We start from the raw sequence: 19683 nt of genomic DNA, 5'->3' as shown, positions 1-19683 counted from the left end.
TCTGGCTGAAATTGTATTCCAGCTAGAAGCGATTACGGTTTTGATAGAGGAATTAAAATCGCTAAAAAGGAGCTCAAGGATACCAGGAAAATACTATAAAATTCTTCTTAATACAAGATAAATATCACAAACAACACAATCACTTAAAGCGAAAAAAGGCTAAAATTCATGAACGGTCAACCACTGTTTATCATATAATTCTCTAGAGCTTCAGCTCACATTATATCAGTATTTTTGGTACCTACATATTATCCCGTAGACCACGAAACTGTCGCCAAACAGCTCGATTCATCTCCAGTTGTGAATTAACGGACGTAACAACACACTCATAACATCTGCGCTTCTGTTTCGTACAACCCGTTTTATTATCGATAAGAAACCGTTTGTTTTTATTAAAAAATGTATATAAATTAACGGTTACTGCTATGCTTTTTCCTTCTATATTGAAAAAATTATTAAAATGTGGGACCTATCTTCTACTGATTAATAAACAGTGAATTAATTACAAAGTTGTAGAACGCTGCCATCAAAAACGTGCGGATTAATGGACATGATATGGCCAGCTAAAAGTACTTACGAATATTAAGCAACCACTTTAGTAGAAATCGCGAAATCTTCAGAATGCGCCAAATTCTGGCAACCATGCTCACAACGTTCCTTCAGTCAAGCAAAGGCCTCAATTTCGTATGCATTCTTTTTCTTGTATTCCATGTTCCAAGGGTTTTTATACACAATTCATGATATTTTGTGCCTTGAGTTTCTGAAATATGCCAGCAATGGAAGAAACTGCGGTAAAATTTCTGCAGGAATATAGAATTTTGCTGAACAATTTCTAAAGGGCGCAACTGAGAAATGCCCTTCCTAGATAGTCGCTGTTACCGAGGATTGCACGAAGCCGAGCTTTCGAAATTTCCTAGTGCTTTTCTTATCATGGAAATCTTCTTATGGGAAAACAGATCGCAGTGTACCTCAAGAAAATAATAGCGCAAAACAAATTGCAGAAAGATTTAAAGAAAAATTTATTTTAATTTTTTTAATGTATCACGCATTTCTTTACTAATTCAAAATTGTATTGTAAAATGCTAATGTATGTCTTCATATGTTGATAATATTTACCGACTTATGATAAATGTCGGTCATTTGGGAATCTCTCTAAAAAAAGACGCTAAAACCACTAACTTGCACCCAATAAGTAACTTTTACCTTTTCATCTGTAATATGACAATTGCGCCAAAGTGTTTGCGTTAATACGTTAAGTTGTTATTGCTGTTACTAATGCTCACTTGCTGACGTAGTCAGCCCAAGCCCACAAAATTCCTCGTGGCAAGGAGCGCAAGATTACGCCCGCCGTTGGCAACAGCCTTGAGCACCATTCAGGTGACAGAGCGATTTAGCTCAGTTCCCCCCCCCCCGATTTTGATGGAGAGCACCCCGGGGGGACGGGTTCGATAGTCTTCCACCCCTCTTCCCCCCATCAACTTCTGGAGAGGATTTTCGGTTGTCAGAGAGCCTCATTTAGAGCGCCCTCATGCCGCACTAACACTGTACATTTACAAACATCCACGCCTTCTCCGGAATTCGAACGCGGGTACCTACCTAGCTGAATGTGGTCGACAAAAGAATCGACCACATTCAGTGAACGATAAAACAGTGAATGAAACAATTACTTGCACACGAAATTTATACCTGCAGCCAACAGAGTAGTATTTGGTAGAATCGAGGAACCTGAATATAACAAAAACCTTTTTACGAAATGCAGAAACGAAACGGGTTGAGTACTGGTTGTTTTTCAAATATTTACACTCCATTGCTTCAGAATTGCGCAGAAACGGAAGCACAACTTTGATACGATCTTCGCCAACTTTCATAGCTCGATAGTAGCCAACTTTCACGGTCGACGGGTTAATATGTAAATACATTTTTAAGCTATATACGTAACTTGTATCTGTTGATTATCTAATGAAACAAAAAGCAATGTATAAAGGCCTGGGATATCGGCCAATTTTAACAGTCGATGGAAACATACGTGCGTGATTTTTATTTCATTTTTCGAATATGTTCGTATTTTTTGTACATATAAAAGCATTACAATTTTTCAACTAAGACTGGCGTGATGCGCCATCGCCAAAATGGCCGAACTCTGCTATTAACGACCTTTGCTCCTGGCTAAGGGAAAAGTACCGAATTTCCAATGGCGAAAATGTTGGATAAGAAATCATTCTAATAGACATCACAAACTGGGTAATAGATATTAAATATGCTACTAACCCATCTTTGAATTTAGAAATAATCATTATGGGTCCAAATGACTCTTCTTTGGCAATGTACATATGGTCCTGTACTTCGGTAAATATAGTTGGCTCCATGTAGTAACCTAAAAATGAAAATTTTATATTATACAGAAGTAAATATCTGAGTAAAATTAAAACTATTTGTTTAATATTTCATTACATCGAATTTTAGTTTTTTTTTTTGGGGGGGGGAAACTTTGATAAGACTTTTCTGACTTTGATTAAAAACAACGTAATTTTATTTAATAAATGAGAAAAAATAAATGATTCTGTTTTCGTTCTGTCTGTTTTGTATTCACGCTACACATGAGAAAAATCACGAAACTCTGTACACAGCCAACTCGTTCAGCGAGATTTGAGCTCCAGTCGAATTACCAGAGCTGTAAAAAGACTGATAGATTTGTTGAAGGATTTAAAAATTAATATGTAAATCGTTTTAGAGAAAACCATACATAGTAAGTAATTCAGGCACTGCATTTAGTTAGGATGTGAAACCAAAATCTGTGTCTAGAAATAATACTACATTAAATTATTTCATCATAAAATGCGAACTCTTTTTACCTAATAACATAAACAATTCGTCTGTTTTAGACCTAAAAATCACAAGGAATATTTAGCGCAAAATGGTTTTACGTCTAAGGCCCGTATCACAGGGCGTTTGTTTCCCACGAATAACTCTTTCGGACAATTTTTCTGCCTGGTTTATTATTGAAAGAAAGACGTGCAACTTTTTCCTTCCTTTCGAAAAAAATTGCAAGTTGTTCGTTTTCAATCAATCAGCTATCAGCTTATTTGTAATGGGGAATCAGTTTCTCCCGCGTTAACCTCAAAGCGATCTATGGTGATTGGCTGTTGTGACAAAGCAGAAAAATTGTTCCAAACAGTTGTTATTCCGAAATAAACCGATGTGTGATAGCAGCCTAATAGGAGTCTGGACTAAGAAGTCCATAACTGTTAATTAATCTTATTTGATAACATTCAAGAACACTCTTTTGATAACTGAAAATCACTAACCAGCATTCAAATACGTGTTTTAAACAATGTAAAAAGAAAGCATATTCATTTGTGTTGTAATGATATTGTTACACTCACCTGGCCTGTTTACTCGTTTTCCACCTAAAACTAACTTCGCTCCTTCTTTGACACCAGTTTCGCAATATTCTAAAAGTTTATCTAAATGTCCTCTAAATAAAAAGAAAAAAAAAATACTTTAATGAACAACAAAATGCTAATTCACACCAAAAATAAGCAGAATACTAGTATTCAAAGAGTAAGCGTTGATTGTAACATTCTTAAGAAGGCTTGGTACCCCAAATCCCATGACATTACTAAAATGTATCATAATCTCGGTAATGAGAGGGCTGACCATTTGGCTAAGCAAGCGACTTATCGTGAGATTGATTTAATATTGTCTGCTCCCAAGTCTTGTTGGAAGCACATGGCTTGGAGGAAAACTGTGGTTGATTGGATGCTTTTTCAAAGGCCCAATGGCCTAAGAGATTTCTCCCAAGTGTTTTCTAACGACTTAAAAACCGTGTCGTTAAAACTTTTTTTAGCGACTAAGTGTAGGCATTTTCAACTTACTCAGATTTTGACCGGTCGCATATTTCACATGTGCACATCTGAGTAGCCACCGAGGGAGTGGCTTCTAGGATGGACCAACGGGCATCCGATAATATTTCTGTTATGTCACATGACCTTTCACGCGCTTTAAGATTCATGCAAGATGGTTGAAAATATTTTGTCACGCAATTTTCTGTACAAAAACATCGTCGATTTCTTCTGAAAATTTTCATTGCGAAGGTAGATCAAATACACTGGTGTGCAAAAATTAAGGACGAGACGGTTTTTTCAATATAACTTTGTACAAAAGCTTTCCAATTCAACACATTTAATACCGTAAGATCCCCAATACGTAAGGACATGAGTAATGTAAGCAACACTTACTAAAAGAGAAATCAGAGGGATAAAAAGAAGCTTTATTGAAAAAGTAGCATGGAGCGCAATGCGACTGAAGGCCAAAACATCCCTGTGATGGGTGTCCAGCAAGATACATCCGGTCTTTAATAGGGGATATGATCTCCCCTGACTGCTACGCAGGTTTCACAGCGTCTGCCCATGCTGAGAATGAGGGTGTCAATGAGTTGTTGGGGCATTGCTGCCCATTCGTCTTGCAGCGCCAATCGAAGCTCCGGAATCGTTACTGGTGGTAAGGTACGAGCTGCCAAGCCTCTGCCTAGAAAATCCCATACGTGCTCGATGGGATTGAGATCCGGAGATCGTGCCGACCAATCCATACGTTCAATATCCTCACTCTCTAAGAGCTGTTCGGCAGCTACTGTGCGATGACATGGTGCATTGTCGTCCATGAAAAGGAACTGCGGACCCGTAGCGCCTCTAGAAAGACGCACATATGGAAGAAGAATCTCGTTACAATAACGGGTCCCGTTGACTGAACCTGCGTCGAAGATGTGAAGGTCTGTACTACTACCAGGCATTATGCATCCCCAAACGAGAACACCGCCACCTCCATACCTGTCCGTTTCAATGATGTTCGAGGGATGATTGCGGCTTCCCCGCTCTCTCCAGATGAGTATGCGATGAGAATCGCTACTCAGACTGAATCTGCTCTCATCTGTAAAGAGTACTCGTCCCCATTCATTGTCTCTCCAATTCCGGTGTTCCCGGCACCACAGAGAACGCCTTCTCCGATGGGCAGGCATTAGAGGTACACACCGTACAAGGCGTCATGCAAACAGACCACCACCGTGCAGTCTTCTGGCCACGGTAAAACGCGATATCGGTCGTCCAGTCGCCTGTGTCGTGTGTCTCCCGCTGTCTGCCGATTTCTCCCGCTGTCTGCCGCCTGTTTCTTCTGGCCTGTAAGGCAATATACCGGTCATCTGCGGGTGTGGTTCCTCGTGGACGACCACTACTAAACCCCCGGATAGCTGTTCCTGTAGTTTGAAATTGTCTCCAAAGTCGTGAAACGATGCTGTGAGCAATTCCGAACTGTGCAGCCACACTTGTCACACTGCGGCCTTCCTCCAACTTCCCAATGATTCGACCTCGGGTAAAAGCATCCAGATGTCGTCTAACAGATTGATTATTCGCCATTTCTAGCTGAGGCAGCAACTCGGTGGGATTTTAACTGCTATACGGCGTGCAATCTCTTTGCCAGAAATACTGATCTTACACCGACAACATGCTTTATATTACTCAGACACTCCTCCATTACGTCCTGCATATCTGCGCATGTGCTACCGTACATCACCTTACTTAATCTCCTGATTGGTCTTTCTGTCCGCTCTGCCTCTTCGTTCAGCTAATATGCTAATTTTTCGACTTCGTCCTTAATTTTTGCACACCAGTGTATAAGCAACTGTGAAGATTTCACTACCTGGTTGAAAGAATTTTAAATAAATACAAACACATGTTGGATACTCCGCAAAAGTAACCACGTGAAATATTATTTAATAATGATAAATAAAATGGAAGAAAGAAATATGTGATAAACATCGGAGCTCAAATGCTATTTTTAAATAAAAGTATGCACGTGAGAAAAATATTGACACCAATTATTATGTCAATAGAAGTCAGCACTTTTTATTGCAGTCTATATGAAAAAGATGTTCTATAATAATAGCCAATGCAGAATTTTATTCAAAGTAAACCTTACTAATTTGCATTCGTATTCATTTAGTGTGTTAAATTTCACATTTAATAACTACTCACTCTTAAATGCACTGTTGACACAAGAAATACTCATCAAACAGAATGAATTTACCTTATTCACAACGAATATATTCAATTCATTCACACGTAACTTTTAATGTTAACAATGGATATGATCAGATCAAACACAATATGTATTCTGAATCTTACACTTTAAAAACCAAAAGAATGCAAGCACTGAAATAAGAAAACACTAGATTCATTGCAACACTCTCAGTCCTTCTCAGCTCAAATCCTTCTCATAATTTAAAATTTTACTGCTTACTTATTATTATATGCTTAATAGAAACAAGGATGGGTTTGAAAAATATTGAAAAGCTGAAATATTAGAAGCGAAGATGTAATTGACATCATGTTTTTCAAAGTTTTTACGTATAAATATGCTTTTCATGTTTTTCGGAAACTAATTCGTTAATTGCAAAATCGATCCTTAAAGTTATAAGGGTACTTTCTCCCTCCTTTCTGCATGCCTATGAGGTGTAACTGCAGGCATACTCGACGGGTATTCGAGATGAGGTCCAGGGTTCGAGTCCCAGTGACAGCACTGCACATTTTTCCCTTCTCCTCCTTCAAAATAACCTCTCTACATTGGCGCCCGAACTAAAAGTTGGTGGAGAATAAATCGTCACCACCAGGATTTGGCGATTGGATACGTTAATTACCCGTCGCCCTTTAAAAGAGGGAGTGCATAATGTATTTCCTTTCTCCTTTTCCGCATGCCTTCGTGGGGTAATTGGAAGCATACTCGACGCGTATTCGAGAGGTCCAGGGTCCGAATCCCGGAGAGAGCATCGCACATTTTTTACGTCTGTTGCTTCAAAACAACCTTATGATTCTACTAAGTTATTAAAAACATTCTAATAAATAAAACATAAAAACTTGGGCTAGAAGGAACTTGGGTAGAAGAAAGATATTTTAGTAGTTAAACGTTTTTTGAAATATTTTCATTTAAAAAATTGCAGACGAAAAGTTTTTCTTAGCTTAAAATCATTTTGCCCAACATAAATTTTTAATAATATTCATAAAAATAGATGAAAGTTCCTAAATTAAAAAAAATCATTTGAATGGTACAAGTCCCCTTAAGGAAATGAATTTCTTAATCGTAAAAAGAATGCCATTCAGAATTAATAAACAATTGTAAAATAAAAAGTCTGTCAATCAGCTTTATAATTTAATTTAATAACAGCCTCTTAACTCCTCGTTTTTAATTTTCCTCTTTTTTCTGAAAACAAAATAATAACGTTTTTGGACTGTGCCATTTCTAGATTAATCTATGCCACAGAGCTTACGTAACGCTGATGACGTAATTATTTCGGAACCTAAACTCTGATAACTGAAACCTTTCTAACGTAAGCCAAAATATTCCTCCTTTGATGAGCTGCCATATTGGATAAATGCGTACTTCGCTTGTATCTTTGTTACTGCTTGAGCGTCATTTTGCTGTGCTCTGTTTCTATCGCAATAGTGTTAAAAACTGTAAATGTTTAGAAAATAGGTACGATTAGAGTATTAAGTGAATTGTGGTCATAAATGTGAATTTAAATAAAAACGGAATTTAATCTGCTTCGACTACCAAGTTTCCTATTCATTATCGATTAGCATTCTAGGCAATCAAAATTCTTCCTCTTCAGTATGCCATCTACGTACTTCGTCATCAAAATTTTTGCTACATCTGAAATTTGATTTTATTACACGCACACAAACACAAACACACCATATATATATACAAATTTTGTTGGATTCTAATTCCCCCCCTCACCATTTTTTGTTTTTAATGAACTTTAATTACAAACTTCGTGATGAGAATCTATTAAAAACCTCATTTCGTTTTCAAATGGGATAAAACAACTTATTGAATTGAATTTATAAATGTCTTACTTGTGATTTTGTGGGCCATGATGAGTTGATCTATCCAAGGGATCACCAATTACCATTTTTTTGGTCTCTGCAACCTGCGAATGGTAATTAATAAGTATTTAGCATAAATATTGCAAATATTTTTTTAAAAAATTACATAATCATTATAAGGTATTCCTCCCGCCTTCTTTGCAGGCCTTTGTAGTATGGTGTTCTGCACCCTCCGGGCGTAATTGAGAGGTCTGTGGTTCGATTCCCCGCGAAGGCGTTGCATATTTTTCACCTGCTTCCAAAATATATATATATATATATATCTAATGTCTCTACATCTTGTAAAAACTTAACATTGGTTTAAAATCTGTTCGACTCCTAACTACAACTGAAACCAACATTGCTTCCTGTCAATTAGCATTTACTTTGTGCCAATTACCAAAGTCTCAGATACTCTCAAAGCATTATTCTGAGCAACCACAAAAATTTTTAAAATCAAAGAAATTAGAACCGCATTAATACCTAGCTCGGATTTAAAATTTAAACCAGACCACAATTCTCCAGGAACGTATTCGTTATACGAATAAAATCGGTGAGTATTTTGCATATTTAAATTTCACTTTCTCCCAAAATGGCATTAAAAATTTTGCATTACTATCTACCTTTTCAGATATAAGCCATTTCTTGCCAAAAAATGCCATTTTTAAGCATAAAATAACAATCAATGAAGTAAATAATTTTATTATGTGTCAGTTGCAAATATATACGTAATGCGAAATACGCGGGCTGCCTAAGAGATGGCAAAAAGTCATACAATAAAATGGTGCTTGTGTGATTCAGTGAAATTTTCTTATGTTTCCGTACCGCTTCATTTGTATTTGTCATAAAAAAATCTCAGAACTTTGTGACTGATCCAGTATCTGATCATTTATAAAACAGGAAAACCAGAAACAGAAGTAAAATAAGACAAAAAAAAAGTACTAATCAAGAATATTTGTAATAATAAACTGAATATAGTTTAAAAACAACAGGCTATTTCCTTAAACATTCAACTACTTTATTAATTAGTGAGATCCTTCGTCAGATTAAACTGAGGAAAGAGAAAAATCTGTGATCTTGTACATCATTCATTCGCATGGTAGCTTGCTTTGACTCTAGTATTGGTTCGCGTGCCGATTGGTTCTCATCATTAGCGTCAGTGAAATTTATTTACAGGATTACAACTTACAACAATTAATTACAAAATTAGCCTTTAAAATGCGTTTTATTAGAATTCTCAAAATGCAGCCAAATTGGCGAGAAATAACCATATTGTTACGAGAGCCCAGCTACGATAAGATAGCTTCCCCACAAAGCGGGTTTAGGGTTGCCATAAAATAGCAAGGAAAGGCAGTGTTACCATATTTGACGGGAAATCGCCCATTTGGCCACAAAATTTGCGCTATGGCGTAGAGGGAGCTATAGCATTCTAGAACGAATTCTTACAGGTTTACCCCAGATTGGTCTCGAAGGCAGGTCAAGAGCTATATAAACCCTGCCTGTACGCAGAATAGCAGAGTGTATCTTGAGTTTATCGTGAAGAGTATCTTGAGAGTGTTTGGTTCAGCATTAGTGCTTTGAGTTTAAAGTTTAGCTTGAGAACGATAGACGGAGTCGGGAGCTGTACTTTATTACTTTGTAGCATGAAGGCTGATTGTTTCACTATGTTTGTCGCAGATTTTCGACGACTGTAAACGTATTTTTGTTCTGAATAATACTAGCTAATAAATTGTATTTTGATTCTTCATCAAGTGTTGTCATCATTCACTCCAAATCCATGAACCCGCAGAATGCAACAATATGTTGAAATCTCAGCATCAAAGATTTGTTGCCAAAAACCTACAGATTTATAAATAGGGCCTAGGGCCCAAATGGCCAGAGTCCAGATTTTAGGGGTATTAAAATAATCCTCCCATCCAGATTACAATTATGTTTTCCTTCCATAAAAACTGAGGAAAGATGGTGTTAGGAGCTTATGAAAGAATATAGTAATCGGATGGCCGTGACTGGGATCTGCTTATAATTCCAGTTTTACTTAAGATATTTTCCATTCCAATCTTCTTCAGAAATGCAAATTTTACATAACAGTAAAATAAGTAAATACATAAAAGTATTGTAAGAGCTAGTACATCAACAAATATTTAAAAACTGCAAATAAATGTACATTTCCAATAAAATGATATGCAAAATACGTAAATAAAAACTATACAGATTTTGTGAAAAAATAAATGTAATTATATAACAAAATATATATGTTTACATAAATGTTATTTATATTTTTATTCAATTATTCTATTATTATACTTTTCATTTTATTATTTATTATTATCACAAATTTATATTATTAGTATTACATATTTTATGTTTACATAAAATTTACAATAACATTCAACCTGAGCATGTATTATTTTTATGTCAAAACATGTATACATACAACTCTATCCACAAAAGCGTCATGGATCGATTCTTCTACAAATAGCCTGCCGGCAGCAATGCAGTTTTCTCCCTTGTTGAAATATACTCCACTCATACCCTAAAATGCATAATTGTTTTTGTACAGGCTATTTAAGAACGAAGTGAAAAAATGAGGTTATTGAAGAAATTTCAATGCCATGAAGGATCACTGAGAATATTAAAAAATTAAATAAATTATTAAAGCAATTTTTTTAATTATTGAAACAATATTTTTAACTATTAAAATAAAAAATTGCATTAATTGTTTTTCGATGTTAGAAATATCTTTATCGCTGTCTCCCCAAAAAATTTGCGGACAATTACATCTTTTTACGTCATTCCACCGTGAATCATCTATGTGACCTGGAAAATATTACCACTCCAAGGAATGAAACAATTTGAACATATCTATGCATGCAGATTGGCAAATAGTCAATTTCTGGAATGTTGCCATTCGATGCCGATTAGCTTCTTTACTCTTAGCGGTACTTACGTATTATCCCGTCGACGGGTGGTGGAAATTTTTGCAACGGTCCGGCCAATGACTAGTCGTTTCTGCAGATGTAATCATTTACCTGGTTCTAAGTCGCGCTATTTCTCCGATCGAGGGGATAATACGGATATCTTTATTTATTTTTAATATAATTAGCCCAAAAGGGTTTTGTCCTTGAAGGACTATGTTTTCGTTTTGCGATTTAGCGTTGGTTCACTATAAATGTCCGTTTCACGTTTCAAACTGTTGCCACCCAATGTTAGAGTCCTGCATTATACTTGAAGAAATTAAATAATGAAGAATCTGCATAAATGTATGTATATTTCTCGCATTGTGATAAAACAACGGAACATGAAGCCAACGAATTTTGAATGACGTCATCCTACTGCGAATATGGGCATCTGAAAGCCCAAATTTGAAATTTGGAATTTATTTTACGATCGATTTCATACTTTGTAAAACTTTAACGAATTTTTGATTAACAAACTCAAGGATTTGAAAGAGAGCAATGGCAACATTGTACAGAAAAAACATTTTTATCTCCAACACGCGAGGTTCTGTATCGGAAATCCTAGGATATGCTCAATTTAAAACTATTTTGCGATATTGCTCTTGAAATAAATTTTATGGTTTAAGTGCGAAGAACGTGATATATAATAAATAAAGGTAACAGACAAAATGTTAAAGAAACGCCTTTTTTGAACGTAATTTAATTATTTAAAAAATTTTTTTAATTGTATTTTTATCTAATATATTTAATTTAAACTGTGTTTAATTTACAAAATACCGAACTTGTGGTTATAAATACTTGTATTTTTATTCTAAAGATGTTTTTAGCGCCATATGTTATGCCTCTCAATATAGAATAGTTTACTACTTTTTATTTCTGAAAGCAAATATATGTATATTTGTAACCTGGCGTATAGGAATCCTATGATCTCATTAACATCTCGCCTTCAAATATTTGACCTTCCAAGCAAAAAAATTTTTTTTTCGTTCTGAAACTTCAGATTGCTGTCCAGGGTCTTACAGAAGGGTTTACGATTACGTCCCCTGTTTTTCTTAATTGTGAAAGTGTTGCGCATTTCTATTTTAACTTAAAATGGTGCGGTCAGTGTCTGACAACAAGAGTGTATCTGCAAACAAGAACAAGAGTATATCTGCAACGAACGATTCACTGCAGTTAAGAGCACATTTATAAGAAAAAGGAGAGGAAAATATAAAATCTGAAAGATTTTACATTACGCCCAAAAGAGCGTTTTGTTTTTTATTTACACGCATATACACGTTTACAGAGTATTTGGACTAATATCCCTTTGGGCTTATAATATTTAAAAACAGTATATCTTTGGAATTTCGGATAGATAGTCCCTCGCAGGAGATAAAATGTTTTATTCCGTATTGTAGCCATAGTTGGCTTTGAAATCTTTGAGTTTTTAATAAAAAATTCGTTAAAGCTTTACAAAATATGAAATAGATAATAAAACACATTCGAAATGCAAAATTTGGGCTTCTAGGTGCCCCTATTCGAGTGGAGGTTGACGTTATTCAAAATTTCATGGCTCCAGGTACCGTTGTTTTATCATAGTGCGAGAAACATATACATTCTTCATTATTTAATTTCATGAAATATAATACAGCTTTTTTGACCCTGAAATATAATAGGATAATATTTGATGGCAAAAGTTTGAAAAGTGATTCAGCAGAACAGTGAGTCGGCGCATAATGCCGTTTCGAGACTAATAGCTCTTTTGGGCTACGCCCCTTTGGGTTAATAAAAATTTATTTATTGGTGGCTCTAATATTTGGTGGCAACAATTTGACAAGTGATTCAGACCTTTTATAGTGAACCACTGCAAAATGCCAAAACGAAATTAATAGCCCTTCTGGGCTAACGCCTTTTAGGCTAAAAAAAAGGTAAAAAGCCTTAACAAACGCGTCGTGAGCGACGGTTGAAATTTGAAATTTTTCAGGTTTTATTTTTATTATCCCAAATTATAAATAATTTATAAATTTTGTTTTGGCATTTTGCGTTGAAAACTTTAAATGTCCTTTTCACTTTTGAAATTGTTGCCGCCAAATATTATCGCCGTGTGTTATATTTAAAGAAATTAAAAAATGAAGAATCTGCGTACATGTGTGTATGTTTCTCGCACTGTGATAAAACAACTGTACCTAGAAACATCGAATTTTGAATAACGTAGTCCTTTACTCGAATATGGGCATCTGGAAGCGCAAATTTGTAATTTGTTTTATTATCTATTTCATATTTTGTAAAAGTGTAACGGATTTTTGATCAACAAACTCAACGATTTCAAAGCGAGCCATGGCGACATTGTACGGGAAAAAGAAAACATTTTTGTCTCCGGCGCGCGAGACTGTGTATCGGAAATTCTAAGAGAATGCTCTTTTTAAATTATTTTGTGATATTGCTATTGAATAGAATTTTATGGTTTAAGTGCGAAGAACAGGATATATAATAAATAACGGTAACACACCAAAAGTTAAAAAGAAGCACCTTTGGGTGTAATACGAAATCTGAAAGCTTTCAAATTTTTTTATATTTATTTTACTCATTTTTGTTTTGTTTAGCGCTACACTTAATTCTATTGCTTGCTCATAAAGAAAAATGTATATGTTATTCATAAAGTAATTACCTGCCTTACAGCTTTGTCTAGATCACAGTCTGAAAATATTATTAATGGAGATTTCCCACCAAGTTCGAGGGACACTTTTTTCAAATTGGAAAGAGCACAGCTAAAGAAGAAAAACAATGGTTCGTTGCATTAGAAACGCTAGCTTAACTTTTAAGTTAAGTCTATCACTCCTTACTTATTTTTCATACTTAAAAATTTATTGTTCTTCGACAAATTAAAATAGAAGTTTGTAATTAATTATCTAGTAGGAAATTATATTTTGTGATACCTGTTCATTATTTGCTTTCCTATCGGAGTGGAACCTGTAAAGCCAAGTTTCCTTATGTAAGGATGCTCAGTTATAGCTTGACCGCATTCTGATCCTGTTAAATATAAAAAAAATAAGACCTATTAATAAAAGGCAGCAAAAATATTCATACTTGAGAAACACTTTATTACTTATAGTAATTCATTAAAATACTTAATTACTTTCGTAAGTAAGGAACCAACGAATAGGCGCTTAGGATTTCCAGAGCCTGTTCACCAAGTGGCATCAGTGTAAGTAAAGTGGTTTGTCCTCGATGTTGATTTGTGCCTTTCCTGTTTGCAGCTTTCTGCTATATTTTTATACACCCAAAGGCCATTACTTTATGACCACCATGTTAATAACATGTAGGACCACCTTTTAGCCCTCAAAACTGCCAGCACCTGGCGTGGAATTGACTCCACAAGGTGGTGATAGGTAGTCTGAGGTATCTAGTACCAACGCTCAGCAACTAGTCCTGCAAATCCCGCATATTGCGAGGGGGTAACGAATTTGGTTTTTCAGGTGGGACCACAAATGCTCTATTGGATTAATGTCAGGTGAATTTGCGGGCCAAGACATGACTTGAAGGTCACTGGAAGTTTCCTCAACCACTCCCTGACGATTCGACCCTTATGACATGGTGCATTATCCTATTTGTAAACACCATCCCCCGCCGAAAATGCTGTTGTCATGAATGGGTGAACCTTGTCTTCAGTGATGTTCACGTAGCGTACAGACGTCAGGGACTGTTATATGGGGATCATAGGTCTTAATGTGCACCACGAAAACATGGCCGCACACCATAATACCTGCGCCACCGGCTTCTCTCTGTCCAACTGTGCATCCGGGAGCCACGGTTTCGTTTGGAAATCGCTGTATTACCACATGCCCGTCGATGTGATGGACCAGAAAACATGATTCGTCGGACCATGCAACTCTCTTCCATTCTTCTAATGTCCAATTCCGGTGTTTCTAGGCCCATTACATATGCCTGGTAATGACGTGCCGTCAGTGCAGGGACATGCTTCGGCCTCCGGCTGCGTCGGGCCATACGCAGAAATTTATGCTGCAGAGTGTATTGAGAAACACTGTCTGGGTCTCCACTGTTGTAGCAGGTGGTGATTTAGGCTGTTGTAGCTCTTCGGTCACAGCGAACAAAGCGTAGCAAACTCAGCTATCCTCTGGAATCAATGCGCCGTTGACGACACACTGCTGGCCGGCGACATGTCGTTTAAATGCACTAACAACTGCACGTGAATGGCCCACTAAAAGCGCCTTTTATGATATTGATGTTCCCAGTCGCCGAACCATAACGATTTGACCTTTATCAAAGTCTGATAAATCAGCTGCCTCTCCCTTGGAACTTCGGGCTTATACTGGTATTCAGCAGGTAATTATAGCCTGTTCTTACCAGTTGCTTATTTAATCCCTTTATGCGCCTGGCGGTGAAGAATCCAGACAGAGAGTTTCTCCCGAACAGGCTCATCTCGGCTGGAGATATGAAAAAATCAGCAATGTCCAAGTCGGGACTCGAATCTGGACCTCTGGAATACGCGCCGAGTGTGCTGCTGTTACACCAGGAAGGCGTGCTGGAAGGAGAGACAAAATGTCTTATATAATCCTCCTTTTAAAGAGCGATTGTGGATTAGGAGACCCAATCGCCAAACGCTGGTGGTTACGAATTATTGTCCACCACCTTTCAGTTCGTGCGCCACTGTAGAGTCATTAAGTTTTTTATGCTGGAGACATGAAAAATGGGCAGTGCCCTCATCAGGTATAGAACTTAGACCTCTCGAATACGCTACACCACGAAGGTATGGTGGAAGGAGGAAGAAAATACCTTATAATATAAGAACTTTCCAAAAAAATGGTGTTAAAACTTTACATTGCGAAGTGGGAAAATTCGCTAAGAGGAAAAGCGGTAGAAGCAAAATGATTTGTCGAGAGCAACTTAAAAAGCGCCGAGAACATCAAAAGAGACAAATTAATTTTTTTTTACAATGATCGGTTATAAATTTCTAGAGTAAGGTTTTTGATTTTTGCAGTATTAACTCAGAGAGCCCGCTAAATATAGTGGGCATAATTTATTGCATGTTTTAAAATAGTTTTCACTTCAAATGATCTGTTACAAGTTTCTTAAGCAAGTTTAGGTTTTCGATTTTGATAGTATTAACTCTAGCTTCTTCAATATAGTGGGCATAATTTACCGCAGTTTTCTACGATGCACTTTTCCGTGGTCTGCAAATGCGTATCACATAGTTACACACATTAACATTACTATTTTACATAGTAATCCATAGTAACACATTAATTAATATATTGATTGATTTAACTGCTGATTAATAAACGTAACTGCATGACTGAACACGTTGTATCGGTTACATTGACTGCACAATCTTCCGTAACTTTTGTCCTCGTATCATGGAAAGTGACTGTAAAATTGTTGGCGTCATAACTTACATAAAAACTAGGTTATCAGATGACATGATCTCTTTTAGTCAACTAAAATTCAAGAAGACTTTTCCTCTAGGAAGAAAAAGGAACTTCAGAATAAAATTTTGCATAAATGTTTTTATAGTTTCAACTTACTCATATAATTGATTTTGTTGAGGTTTATTCCGTCTTATCATTCTACTGCTCCACCTCCAAAGATGCAAATTTGAGTGTAGTATATATATATATATATATATATATATATTATTATTATTATTATTATTATTATTTACCATCATATGATAGGCTAGTTAGGGAAAGCAAATTCCTGTGCTGTTTCTTCATACGTTATGTTACGTAGACCTGAAAGGGGCCACCTGTTTTCTTCATGCATGTTCATGCTTTGACAGTTCGATCTTGCAGCTGGTGATTAGAAGCAGAAGTTATGAGGAATTATCGCATTACTCGTGCTTTCTCTCGCGGTGTAAGCGATTAGCATTTCTAGTTAGCAGCCGGAAGATCCAGTGATTAGAATTTGAGTACACAATTGATTTATTCACGTTTCTTGTTCTGACAGCCTTATTTCTTGGACAGCGGACCTGGAATTGAAAATTGTTGATAATTGACCTTTCTCTAGGTTTGATCAGTCGGGCCCCGTGTCACATCCCAGTCGCCCTTTAGTGGGAAAGAATGTATGGAATTAGAACATAACCTTTGCTGCTCTCGTGGTGTAACGCTGAGAGTACTTGGAAGATCCATGATTCGAATCTTCGAATTGTAGTGAGAACACAGTTAATTAATGAGTTTCCTGCTTCCAAAAACTTAATGTCCTGTATTAAATTAAATTTGGTGTAATTTTAAATTTGGTCCTATATAAAATTCTAAAATTAACTTCGGTTTTATGTTTAAATTTTTAGTCTTTCGGAAACCAAATAATTTTTAACTTATTTCCTAAAAGCAGCGGTAAATCAGATTTTGTAACATTTATTTTCTATAATTTGCTTGACAGTAATGTTCAGTAAACATATATATTTCTCTTTTTTTTAATTGAACTTGAATTATCCTAGAAATTAAGAAAAGGTTAGAACCTGCTTAGCATTCTTACGGTTTACCTTTGAAAAGAGTAAATTTGAGTTAATTAATAGCTATACCTACTCACTTACTAAACTATTAAAATTTCATAAAAGTTCGCACTCTTTTAACACGGAATTATTAGGCTAGAAATTTTAAAAGATGGGGATTTGCTACCCAGGAAAATATCTGTGCACACCTTCTGAAATTTACTTCGGAGCTTTAATAATCAGACTTCTTATTAAAGGAGAGAAATTCTTACCTCGGTTCTTCTGCATTTCAAGCATGCTAATCTTAATTCTGGTTTCTTCCTTTTTTGATTACAATATATTATAGATAAACAAGATAAACATCGATAATTTGACTAGCGGAATAATGGAAATAATTTCACAAAATGGCTAAACAAGCTTGCATAGAATTTCCTTTCAAACTTCTTCCAGGCAATATACCTATAAGATATTATTTTCACAAATACTAGCAGAGTAATTGGTATAAAATATATCAAAATAGCTGCCATAATAAGTTCACATATAATTTTAGCACAAACCTGTTCCAGGTACGATATTTATAACTCCAGGAGGAAATCCAGCGTACACGCTGAGTTCAGCGAGCTTCAATGCCGTGAGTGGGCACACCTGAGCAGGTTTCAAAACAAGAGTATTTCCTGCAGCGAGACACGCAGCCGCCTTCCAAGACACCATCATCAAGGGGTAGTTCCAAGGGGTGATGATGCCACATACGCTGGAAGAACACTTGCATTAATTACGAGTAAAAATTAATTTAATTCTTTGCATAAAGGTTGAATGGAAATATAGATACCCAATTGGTTCTTTTTTCGTAAATGTCAGATTTCGATTAGGACGAGCATTGTTTATAGGTATCGTAGACCCCTGAATTTTGTCACACCAACCAGCGAAGTATCTCCATGTTTCAATTGACATTCCAACATGCGTTTTTAAAGCCAAAGTGTATACAGCACCCGAGTCGATGCTTTCCAGTGTGGCTAGCTCTTCTTTATGTTCCTCCATGAAATCAGCAAGCCTTTTAAAAGAATAAATAGCACACTGAATTAAACAATAGCATACAATCCATAAACGAATATCTTACTGCGATGGAATTAAAAAAATATATATATCTATAACCTAGAGATTTCAATTTCGTGAAAGCAGAGTTAAGCTTTATAAAGTTCAAAAATATTTTTAAACATACAACAAACTTGAAAAAAAGCATACGATTTTATACCAAGTATGTAATACATAGCGTTTGAAACACTTTTTATCAATACAAACTTGCGAACAAGCCCGCCACGTAAGCGGGCTGCAGCCAAAGAAAATTTATAAGGTCTATGTACCTCTGAATAGCAAATGTATGGAAACATTTCAGTATAAATGAAATCCGTTCATTCTTCACAAGCAACAACCCATTCGTAAATCATTTTTTATTGCCAAACCAGGAAACAAAAGCTTTTGACGCTTCAGGTTAATACGTATGAAGTCTATAAGGTATTTCTCCCGCCTTCTTGGCATGCCTTCGTGGTGTGGTGGTCTGCACGCTCAGCGCGTGATTGAGAGGCCCGCGGTTCGATTCTCGGCGAAGGCGTTGCTAATTTTTCATCTTGCCTGCTTCAAAAAATACCTAATGTCTCTACAGTGGCGCCCGAACCAAAAGGGTTGTGGAAGATGATTATCCTCATCCAGGATTTGGCGATGGGTTCCCTAAAAACCCCAGTCGCCATTTAAAAGGGAGAGTATATAAGGTATTTCTCCCGCTTTCCTAGCATGCCTTCGTCATGTAGTGGTCAGCCGGTATTCCAGAGGTCCCGGCGAAGGCGTTTGCTAATTTTTCATGTCTCCGGCTTTTCCAATTAACCTAATGTCTCTACAAGTCATAATTTAAATTTAATGTAATATAACAACATATTCTCAATATCAATAAAATAATTAATGGGGCATTGAATATATCGTGTCAGTTATACTAACCTGAAACAAAAAAGTTGCCAACAGCAGCCATGGTGACACTGATGAACAATTTTCGGCATACAATGCCGTCACATGCAATCACGTGCTTTCTTCAATGTCAAAACTATGACTTGGTACAATAATAATAATATGTTTAAAGTTTTCAACGCTATTTCTATTTCATATTTTGTAAAACTTTGAAATTTTTTTTTATTAAGGAACTCTACGGTTTAAAACAGAGCAGTGGCAACACTTTTCGACGTAAAGCAGAATTTCATCTCCTGCGTGCGAGACTGTTGCTACTCAGTAGAATGAGGGCTACAATCAGCGTTTTTTCGAGTTTTTAACTAATATCTTATCTAATTAAAGTCGTACGAAGATGAGAATGGTCGAAATGGCTTCTCAGGAAGTTTTCGAA

At 36.2% G+C, this 19683-nt stretch overlaps 1 protein-coding gene across 2 annotated transcripts in view; it reads right to left on the bottom strand.

Annotated features, from left to right (window-relative positions):
* The window catches only part of LOC118182453 (mitochondrial 10-formyltetrahydrofolate dehydrogenase), a 78870-nt gene that overhangs the window by 5987 nt on the left and 53200 nt on the right, over positions 1 to 19683 (bottom strand). For both annotated transcript variants that reach the window (XM_035351799.2, XM_035351800.2), the window contains exons 14-21: positions 18127 to 18348; positions 17855 to 18048; positions 13786 to 13879; positions 13518 to 13617; positions 10348 to 10446; positions 7905 to 7978; positions 3384 to 3475; positions 2269 to 2374 (exon numbers count right to left, since the gene is read on the bottom strand). In XM_035351799.2, coding sequence (XP_035207690.1) covers positions 2269 to 2374; positions 3384 to 3475; positions 7905 to 7978; positions 10348 to 10446; positions 13518 to 13617; positions 13786 to 13879; positions 17855 to 18048; positions 18127 to 18348 — 981 coding nt within the window. The remainder of the gene's footprint in view (positions 1 to 2268; positions 2375 to 3383; positions 3476 to 7904; positions 7979 to 10347; positions 10447 to 13517; positions 13618 to 13785; positions 13880 to 17854; positions 18049 to 18126; positions 18349 to 19683) is intronic.

This window comes from Stegodyphus dumicola, chromosome 6 (assembly GCF_044657685.1).
Source record: "Stegodyphus dumicola isolate Sdum_Otavi_A_Nest chromosome 6, ASM4465768v1".
NCBI lineage: Eukaryota > Metazoa > Arthropoda > Arachnida > Araneae > Eresidae > Stegodyphus > Stegodyphus dumicola.
This window is presented reverse-complemented; position numbering and strand designations above follow the sequence as displayed.